This window comes from Podarcis filfolensis, assembly GCF_964270895.1.
Source record: "Podarcis filfolensis genome assembly, chromosome: 7".
Lineage (NCBI taxonomy): Eukaryota > Metazoa > Chordata > Lepidosauria > Squamata > Lacertidae > Podarcis > Podarcis filfolensis.
Genome location: NC_139603.1, coordinates 42,300,332 through 42,310,732, shown reverse-complemented (window position 1 = coordinate 42,310,732; position 10,401 = coordinate 42,300,332). Strand labels below are relative to the sequence as shown.

At 41.7% G+C, this 10,401-nt stretch overlaps 1 protein-coding gene across 1 annotated transcript; it reads left to right on the top strand.

Annotated features, from left to right (window-relative positions):
- The first annotated feature begins 2,608 nt into the window (after nucleotides 1–2,608).
- TUBB6 (tubulin beta 6 class V) lies at nucleotides 2,609–9,793 on the top strand. The gene is made up of 4 exons (XM_083622636.1): nucleotides 2,609–2,847; nucleotides 3,686–3,794; nucleotides 6,899–7,009; nucleotides 8,412–9,793. The coding sequence occupies exons 1-4, from the start codon at nucleotides 2,791–2,793 to the stop codon at nucleotides 9,473–9,475; spliced, it is 1,341 nt and encodes a 446-aa protein (XP_083478762.1). The 5' UTR covers nucleotides 2,609–2,790; the 3' UTR covers nucleotides 9,476–9,793.
- Nucleotides 9,794–10,401: the final 608 nt, after the last annotated feature.

Genomic DNA, 10,401 nt, shown 5'->3' with positions numbered 1-10,401 from the left:
AAAAGCAGGAAAAGGCTTAACAAAACAGATCTCATGACAAACAAATTAGGGAAGTACTGCAGTAGTGTTTTTCCAGAGCACTAAGTAGCATTTTCCATTTCTTCTTCTTAATATCATACATAGGCTGCTTGGAATTAGGTGACTGTCTCTTGGGTACTGGACAAATTTACCACTGAACTTTTTTTCTGTACTGTACAAGTGCACCATCAATTTGCCTCCATTTCTTCATTATGTATACCTCAGTCTTCAGTGTTTAAATTACATCTTACAAAGCCTGTAGTGCACATCCTTATGTCTTAAGACTATGAGCTTATTTAAATTAAGGGTGTTAACCAGTATATTTTTCAGTGCTTGTCCTTCCCTAACCAGATGAAGTTTAAAAAAGGCATTCATATTAGAGTAGAGATTGTCTGAGGCATCAATTCAAAGTTAAGTTTCATTGACTTAAAAATTCACTTTGAAATAGGTAGGACTTCAATATTGATTCTCCTCTCTCCCAAATTTGAGTAATCTCTCTGCCAGCCAAATACAAAACTGTTGCTTCCAGCTCTTCTCACAATACTCTCCTAGACGAAGCTGTTTCGGGCCCACCCTAGCAGGTGGGCATGACTTGGATTCCAGTTGCTTGGAATAGCCAACTGCCCATTAGTGTCCATTGCACTTAGACCATACCAAAGTGTAAAGTAAGGGCCATTTCACATAGCAGCATGACTCATAAAATTTTTTATGATGTGGACACTTGTCCATTAGAAACAGAGTAGCCAGGAGCTATTTCTTAGTAACTGAGTCTAAAATCCCATATCACTAGCTATGTAATTTCTATAGCATTAGTAGCAATAACTCAGGTGGGACGAGGACAGAGATTTACATCCATTAAAAATCACTTATGCCGATAACTCCCTGGTGCTTTGGGACATAATGAAATTTGGGCTAAACATGCAAGAGAAAACAAGGACTCTCTCTTGAGGATAGCTTAATAGGGGTAGCCAAATGTTCTTAGACTCCAACTCCCATCAACCCCAGCTAGCATAGAGAACAGCCAAGGGTGAGAATTCAAAAATATCTGAAGGCTGGTATTTGGCTACCCACTGCTTTACAGTGGCATCATCCATAAGAGACAACGCCAGAGAGCAATAGTGTTGTTGTGTTTAGAAGAAACAAACATCTAGCCAGTCCCAGCAACAATTAATGATCAAATATCCCATCTGCCTGATTTTTCTTGATTCTCCTGCTCATTTTCCCACTGCTCTGTCTGTGGACTTTATAACTCCCTTATAAAGGCTGTTAGGCCTGGATAGCAGGGTCACACAGGTTGAACCCTCTGTTGGCAACCACAGAGTTTCTCTCCCCCTCCAGCTCTTCCTTTGGAAACAATTCTTTTCTGAAGGCTCTCAACCCTCACAGTTGTTCTGGCAGCAGCTCCCATACAAAAGGTCCTAGGCCACACAGTGGGGCCACACAGGTAAAGTCAACCCTAATGGCAACCACAGAGTTTCTCTCCCCTCACAGCAAAAGTTTACCAAATTTTGATTGCTTGATTACTCTTCCTTTTCGCCTTCAGGAGCACCAAGGGGATAATTTAAATTAAAAATATATTAATACAGTAAATACAGTAAATCAAACTAGCTATACATAACAACACTTTAAAAATTGCTCACAAAGGACACATAGAAACAAGAGCAAGCACCAACTCTATCACAACAGCCTAAATCCAAAAAGTCTACAGTAAGAGTTTTGAATAGATCTGTCACCCAGCGCCAGCTCCAGGTCTGAGAGCAAAGTGCCCTCTGATAGGCCCTCACCTCTCTTGACAGGCTCTGGAACAATGGGCTGCAGTAACAACAGCAGTGAGTGGCTATGTCTAGCTGCTGTTTGAATTTCCCACAATGCCCCAGATTGAAGCTACATCAGGAACATAGACAGACATGAAAACTGCAGCTAGACCCAGCCATCTTGTACTGTTTAATGCACTGGGTTGGAAAATTAATTTTAAACCGAGGGGCAGTGGGACTTAGGGCAGAGGTCAGCGATGAGCTATTCCAGGGCACTGAGGCCCAACAGTTGCCTAAGGGTGCCAGAGGCTAACTTTGGTTCTTCCAGCAATGTCCCTTGAGAGACAATTTCATAAACAAGGTGCCCCCACCCAAAATATACCAATATTGCTTAGAATGGTGGTGGCACCTGAAGAAAGGGAATGAGGTGATGGGGAACAGATGCATTACAGATTATTTGGAAGTACTTAATCCAGGTTGAGAGATTTCACAATTGTCCTTCTCCAGGATTTATACTTGTGACCTTGGATGCTGATTCCTGAATTTATATTCATCTGTTCCTCCTCAGTTTGGATTTTCAGAAACCATTAATGAAGCCCTGTCAATTAATTGGAGACAGCATGATACAACTAGTGGCCTTTGGCTTGGCAAAAGTCTTAAAGTTGGAGGATAATAATGCATGAGGCAACTGAAAAGCACAGAGACTTGCAGTCTGCTCAAAATGTTGAAGTGCTTTGAAAGAATGGAGTGAAATGTCATTCATATATAGACACAGTCCCAGAGAAGGCTGGGCAGGGGGCAGAGCCAGTTGCTGCTGCATTTTTTCCCTTCCTCCTCATTCTTCTGTGAAGTTGCAGAGTGAGCAGAGCAGGGAGGGTGAATCACAGACCGGGAGCCAATAAAACGTTAACTGAGGCAAGGACATTGTGCATAGCTGAACTCTGCTTTGTAGAGTCAGGAAGAGAGAGAGCGAAGCAGAAGCAGAAGCAGCCTGATCAGGAGCTTGTAAAATATCAGCATGAGGGAAATAGTTCATATCCAGGCAGGCCAGTGTGGAAACCAAATTGGAACCAAGGTAAGGGGAATTACTATTATTATTAAATAGTATTACTAAGTTGTATTTAGCACCTGGTGGTTCCAGTTGTAAATCCTCGTGGTACAGTAGGATTTTCTGTTTTGTGCTATTGGGACCCTCTTTCTTCAGACACCCACCTGCAAAATAAGATACTTTTGGAAAAGTATGTTTAATTAATTAGTGCCTTAAGAATTTAGGAAGAAAGTGATAAACAATTTTTTTCTCCTAAGAGTTTCACTTGTTTTGGGGAGAAGTTTCTTGTTCTGTAGCAAACTCGGATTCTAATTTTGTGCGTGCTCACATAAGCTACAGAGTGGGAAACCACCCAAACGGGAACTAAATAGCTCATCTCTTCCACGTTGACCATAAAAGGTTCTGGAAAAAAACAGAAACCAAGGGAGAAAAAAACCCCTGAGGCAGCAGCGGGGTGGGAGTGGGGGGAATTAACCCAAGCTAGAAATGCTGCTGGAGATTTTATCCGTTTTCTCTGTGGTTTGAAATCTTGATGTGAATCTGCCTAGCTTTTGACCTTATCCCCCCCCCCCACAACCCCACCCTATATTTTCTCTGCTGTTCAAGCCTAGAGCAGGGAGGGACTCAGAGGAGCAGCCTTCAAACATGCCAAGAATTCGGCAGCTGTTGCTTCAACACATGCCTCAGAGGCCTGTTCTGTCCCTGCCAAGGATGGGTGGGTTTTGATGACTTGCAATTAATAGCAGAGATAAAGAGTAAGGGAAACACGCATACACAGAGTGTTTTTTTTGGGGGGGGGAGCTATGATGATGACCATTTTCTCAAAGAGTTTGTCTCACTTTTCTTTTCCTTTTCCGCTCAAAAGTTTTGGGAAGTGATCAGTGATGAACATGGTATCGACCCAGCTGGAGGCTATGTTGGTGACTCACCATTGCAGCTGGAGAGGATCAATGTCTACTACAATGAATCATCCTGTAAGTGTACCATTGTTGTCCAAGGGCTAAGCATAATGTGATCTTATGGGAGGAGAAGCAATGAAGAAAGCAAAGAGGTTGCTCAGTTTCCTCTATGTACTTCATTATGTGTGTGTGTATGTGTTGTTCAACCTCAACTGTTACAGTTCTATGCTCACTGCTTACTTTGTTGGCAATAGGAGGGAGGTAACTTAGAATGAGTGTGTGAACTACAGCTCCCAGCATCCACAACAAGCTTTACCAATGGCCAGGGATGATTGGAACTGTATTCATTAACATCTGGCAGGCCAGAGGTTCCCCACACATGGCACAGAAACACAAAAAATTGGTACTTGGACACATAATTCAACGTATTTTATTTCAAAATTTGAAATGAAACTTTAAAAACAAATGGAAGATTTGCAAAGATTGACTTGAAAGTTGTTTGAGCAAACTGGAGTGGACTCCCATAAGGAATAGGAGGAAAGGGTAACTAGATTATAAGTGGGCTGGAAGACAGTCTCAGTGTGCTGTACTGCACTTTGCCCCCCCCCAAAGTAGAATAAAAGATATGCTATGCTAATTTCCTGGCTTTTTATTTTCTTGCACAGAGTAGAAACACAAGCAGCTTAAGGAGACATCAGTTTCACCATGATCCTCCCTTTGCTAGCTGTATACTGAAGGGCTGACCTCATTGCTTTGTATTTGTGCTCAGAGTATTGCAGCCTTCTGTTTGTAGAGGCCTTCAGCTTCCACACTCATGGGAAAGCTTTCCCCTGTCCCACAGAAACCTGTGTAGATTATCTGGTTCTATGTCTCGCTGCCAATAGTTAATTTGTAAAGAGAGAAGAGCCCATTACTTAAAACACTTTGCTTCCCACTTTGGTCCCAGATATGAAGGATGAAGTGATTAGTCACTCAAGGTGCTTTCAGACTGGTGGTGTTTAGTACTATAGTTCACTGTTCTTCTGCTGAATCCTACATGTAGAATTGCTAACGACTTTCTACACATTGGAGGATATGGTGCTCTGAGTGGTCTATCCAGCTGTGTTCCATCTATTGTAGATATTGCAGTGCTGCTCTGTTTTATGTTTTTTAAAGTAGGTTTTCGATATTTGACAAATAGTGGAAGAACTATGGGGAAAACACAGGACAATGATTTAATGATAACATCACATAGATGCCCTGTAAAAAGCAACAACGACTAATGAATTTACTATGGTGTAAGCCTTAACTGACTAAAGTTCATTTTGTAAGATGCATCCATTGGCAGGTATAGAAACAAAGAACTGTAGAGGAAAATAACGTAAGCAGCCATGAGGTTAGAAATAAATGAAATGCAAAAAATCCAGAGTAAATGCCTGGTGTGGAAGCACTCTCTCATATAAAATGAAAGTTCTTTTCCACATGTATATAAGCAGAACCTGAATCTTCTTCACCTTCCAAAGGATAAGACTTGGTACTGAACATCTGAGCCCTTGCTCAATTTAAAGACTGCTTGTTATAAGGGTTATAGTGAGCAAATGATCCTGTTCAGCTCCAACCTTTAACTTAACGAGTTCCAAGCACTTTTGCCTTTTGATTCAGGAAAGTTCATGGAGGACAAAGTTTGCAGCACCAGCTAAGCCGTGATTCACTAACAGCAGTTCCCTAAATGCCAGGAACCATTGTCCCAGCCCAATAGCATAAAATCCTGCCATTCTTTACAAATACGAGCATGTTAAGCGTTTGTCCTGGATGCATTCCAGACTGGGTGGTTCATTCTCTTTCGACTAAAGACTTCCAACACTTTTGGTTGGGTTAGGCCTGCCACCTCCCCTCCTTCCATTTCTGGCTGATCACTGCTACACAGTGCCTGTGATATCTATCTGTTCTAATCCCCCTGCAGTTTGCAGCATTGTTAGCAGATAGGAAGGGAGAAAGCAACTTTCCAGTCATGGTGGGGCCTGGTATAAGAGATAACAGTGGGACTATCCCTCCTCGTTACATCTAGTTGTTTAAAAGAGTCACAGAAACTCAGCTATGGACTCTGCTTGCTAGAGTAACTTTAGGGGTTGACACAAGTAGGGAAGCAAAGGGCTAATACAGGCAAGGGAAACCCTTGACCCGCCCCTCGCCCAGCGGATATGACTGAACTATAGCTCCTTATTTGCCTTAGCAACCATAGGCAGTGGCCAGGGATAAGGGGAGTTGTAGTCCAGCAATATCTAGAGGGCTACTGATTCTTCATCGCTTCTCTGTAGTGTGAGTCCCAACCATATATATTCGGGAACAAGCCCCATTGAACACAGTGGGATATACTTCTGAGTACTGCCCATTGCTAATGGAAACATGATAGTGCTTTCCTGTTCCCATATGTACAATTTTCTACCTAGCAGAACAAAATTAAATACTTTTAATGTTGATTTCCTAACAAATGCATTTATAATGGCTTCCGTTACCCCCGACTATTGGCTATTCTGGTTGAGCCGATTGGAGTAGGAATCCCACAACATCTGTAGAGCCAGTGGATCCCCATCCCTGCCTCAGGATATGTTTACAACCAGTGTCCTTTATCACATGTCCTTTCATTTCAGTTTTTAAATTGTTGTCCCAGTACTAATCTCCATGTTTCCTCTGCATGTGTACTTCTTCCTCTCTAGATTGTGGGCTCATGTTTTCTATTGTTTTGTTTCAAAAATAGCACCAGCTTGTAGAGTTATATTCAGGTACCTATAAACTTGCTAAGAACTTTAATATGATATGCAAACAAGGGATTACGGGTGGGGGGTGTGTGTGAAGAAAGTGATCCAGGGGCTTGTAAAGTTGCTGCATTGTACAGAATGGAAAGAGCATCCTCTGTCACCAAAACAACTAAGCAAATTCCATGTGGTGAATGTGAACAAGATCAGCTGGTAATAAAGACTTTGACAATAAAGGAAAAGGGTCATGCCAATGGTCACAATAAGGGACATTATGTTATATTTTCCTAAACATTTGTGGGGAAGTAGAGGGATGCATTAAATTGAGCTACTAGAAACACAGTGATAAATAATTATATTTATGTATGTATATGCGGTAAAGATGTGGCAAGCAATTGTAATAAATTAAATCCCAAAGCAAGATGCATTTCATTTTTCTTATAGCTCAGAAATATGTGCCCAGAGCAATCTTGGTGGACTTGGAGCCTGGAACCATGGACAGTGTGCGGTCTGGTCCATTTGGACAACTCTTTCGGCCTGATAATTTCATCTTTGGTATGTATATGATTGTCTGTTACAAATGCTGGCTAAACTTACCAAGTAGATTATGTTGGAGTTTGGCAAAATGCAGAAATAAATTGTTTATTTCTTTCAACCACTGGTTGAAAGAATAAAGAAACTTATTACTCCTGGCAAACAAACCGTTCTGGGTACAAGCTCATATGGCCTTTATGGAGCAATGAGGTTAACAAAAATACTCTAATACTAACAGATGGGAGGGGGAAGAGGAAGCAAGTAAAGCCTGAGGAAAACAATCTGTAGGTGGTGACTTAAGAAGGAATAAGCAAGGGAAGACTATGTTGCCTTTCTGTCTCTCATCCCCATTGGGTCAGGTAACCTATTGCAAGCACTGCTGCTTTCCTTCTAACAGATGATGAAAACAGGAAGGAAAATGTAAAACGGGGTGGGAAAACTGTGACTTCTCAGATGTTGTTGAACTCATCATCCCTGCATCATTGGCCATGCTGGTTTAGGCTGATGGGAATTAAAGCCCCAAAACATCTGGAGTGTCACAGTTCCCCACTCTGAGGTAACCCTTGTTTACAGGCAGTTTGGGCCAATGTCTCTCTCTATGTCAGAAAAGGGCACATGACCCACAAGTTACAGGCAGATTGCTAGTGCATTTCTATGTGACTTTACTGAAATCTTTTACAAAAATGAAGTACTGGGCTCTAAATTGTAAATTTAGAAAGTCATATGTGTCGGTCTTTAAAAAGTGCAAGGAGAACGAGGGATGCACAGACTAAGTTTATCTGTGATTGGAAAATAAGTGGTCCAGTTAAAGTGTGGGTCTATGGGGTAATCTCTTTTGTAAATAATATTTTTTTATTAAAAATGTCTGTGTAAATGATTACAGATTTATGGAGTGCTCTTGGACATACTGAAAGCAACACCTTGGTTTTAAATGTAGTCATACTTCATGTTGTGTCTGCTTCAGGCTACGTGTTTTCATGTTGCATCCTGCGGCAACCTGGAAGTACTGGAACGGGTTACTTCCGGGTTTCGCTGCTCGCACATGCGCAGAAGTGCTAAATCGGGCCCTGTGTGTGCGCAGACGCTGTGCTTCAGCTTGCGTCAGTTCCATGTTATGGATGGGCCTCTGGAATGGATCCTGTCCGTAACACGAGGTTCCACTGTAGTCAAAACAGTGCAGCATTTTATGTTATTTCTGTGATGCCATTATGCCACTATGTACTTGAGGAATATGTGGAATGTTTTGGACATTTTGGACACATTTGGCAGTTAAATGAGCTCTCGGTGTAACTCTATTTAAAAGTTTTCCACAAAGTCTATGCTTAAATGCATACAGTGGATAAATATGAATATTTTGAAGTTCCTTATTATTTCATGAGTTGTAAACCTATTCACCTCTTCCCCTTTTGTTGTGTTACCTCAGGACAAACAGGAGCTGGAAATAACTGGGCCAAAGGACATTATACGGAAGGAGCAGAGCTGGTAGATTCAGTGCTTGATATAGTAAGAAAAGAATGTGAACACTGTGATTGCTTGCAGGGATTTCAGCTCACTCATTCTCTTGGAGGAGGAACAGGTTCTGGGATGGGAACACTACTGATCAGCAAAATCCGAGAGGAATATCCTGATCGGATCATGAATACATTCAGTGTCATGCCATCTCCTAAAGTCTCTGACACTGTTGTGGAACCATATAACGCCACACTCTCAGTCCACCAACTGGTTGAAAATACTGACGAAACCTACTGTATTGATAACGAAGCCTTGTATGATATTTGCTTCCGCACTCTGAAGCTCACCACTCCAACCTATGGAGATCTGAACCACTTGGTGTCCGCTACAATGAGCGGGGTAACGACATCATTGCGTTTTCCTGGTCAGCTAAATGCAGATTTGCGCAAGCTGGCAGTGAATATGGTCCCATTCCCACGCCTACACTTCTTTATGCCAGGATTTGCTCCACTGACTGCCCGAGGGAGCCAACAATACCGGGCTCTCACAGTCCCGGAACTCACGCAACAGATGTTTGATGCCAAAAATATGATGGCAGCTTGCGACCCAAGGCACGGACGGTATTTGACAGTAGCTACAGTCTTCCGAGGTCCCATGTCCATGAAAGAAGTTGATGAACAGATGCTGGCCATCCAGAACAAGAACAGCAGCTACTTTGTGGAATGGATCCCAAATAACGTCAAAGTGGCCGTTTGTGATATAGCACCCCGTGGCCTCAAGATGGCCTCTACCTTCATCGGCAACAGCACAGCTATCCAAGAGCTCTTCAAAAGAATCTCAGAGCAATTCTCAGCCATGTTCAGGAGAAAAGCTTTTCTTCACTGGTTTACAGGAGAAGGAATGGACGAGATGGAATTCACAGAAGCAGAGAGCAACATGAATGACCTTGTGTCAGAGTATCAGCAGTACCAAGAAGCTACAGCAAATGATGGAGAGGAAATTTTTGAAGACGAGGAGGAAGAAATTAATGAATGAAGTCTATCAAATGCTGTTCTAAAAATGATTAAGTCTGAATAGCTAGCTCTAGTTCTAATCTTTTCCAGGATAGTAAAGAATATAACAGACTTATTTTTCAGGACTATATTGTTTTCCTCAAACTGTGAATCAGAAAAATCACCTTAGGCTGCAATCTTAAGCACAGTTACTTGAAAGTGAGTGTTGATACCAGCAGGACTTGCATCATCAAAGTAAATGTGTTTTGCAGTGTTAGTGAGGCTTTTGAGTGCTATTCTGTATTAAGTATATAGTATTGAGTTGCTGGGAACAAACTCTGTTAATAAAAGGAATGGAAAACATCTAATATTTCATATATTAAATGCATATAAATGAATGCTCAAACACAGACATTTAAAGACTAAAAAACACACAATTTCCTTACACTAGTAGCTGGGATAATGTCAAACCTCACACAATTTTATGATAGAATCCGTGTCCTTCACTGGGGTTGAAAAAGCTTTGCGTCTGCATCACACATTCTGTGTTGAATCAATCAGAAGTGTTCTGCTTCTCCATTCATTTAAAATATTGAGTTGGCATAGTTAAACGGTTAGATCTTTCATTCAAGTGCACATGCCCACACATAACTTTTCTCACTCCTGTGCCTTTCACAAGTACTGTCAGTTCACACAGGGTGATTCTGAACCAAAAGGCTGGACAAGTGATCTGTGTGAATCAAGTGTGAGCCTTCCAATACTTAACAGAATTCTCTGCAGCAGAGGCAAGGGTTGTATGAGAGACTTATGATCACAGAAAGCTTGAGACCTCCATATTGACAAGCTAACAAACGTGATACTTTCCTGCGTAGGAAGTATTTGCCCTTTCATTTTCATTCTCCATTTTTGTTTTGTTGACTATGTTGCCAAGATATACATGCAAATTCCCCCTTCCCTCTTAAGAGACTT

Coding starts and splice junctions, on each gene's coding strand:
- TUBB6 (XM_083622636.1), top strand. CDS start 2,791: ATGAGGGAAATAGTTCATATCCAGGCAGGCCAGTGTGGAAACCAAATT. Junction 2,848..3,685: donor GAAACCAAATTGGAACCAAG/GTAAGGGGAATT, acceptor TCCGCTCAAAAG/TTTTGGGAAGTGATCAGTGA. Junction 7,010..8,411: donor GCCTGATAATTTCATCTTTG/GTATGTATATGA, acceptor GTGTTACCTCAG/GACAAACAGGAGCTGGAAAT.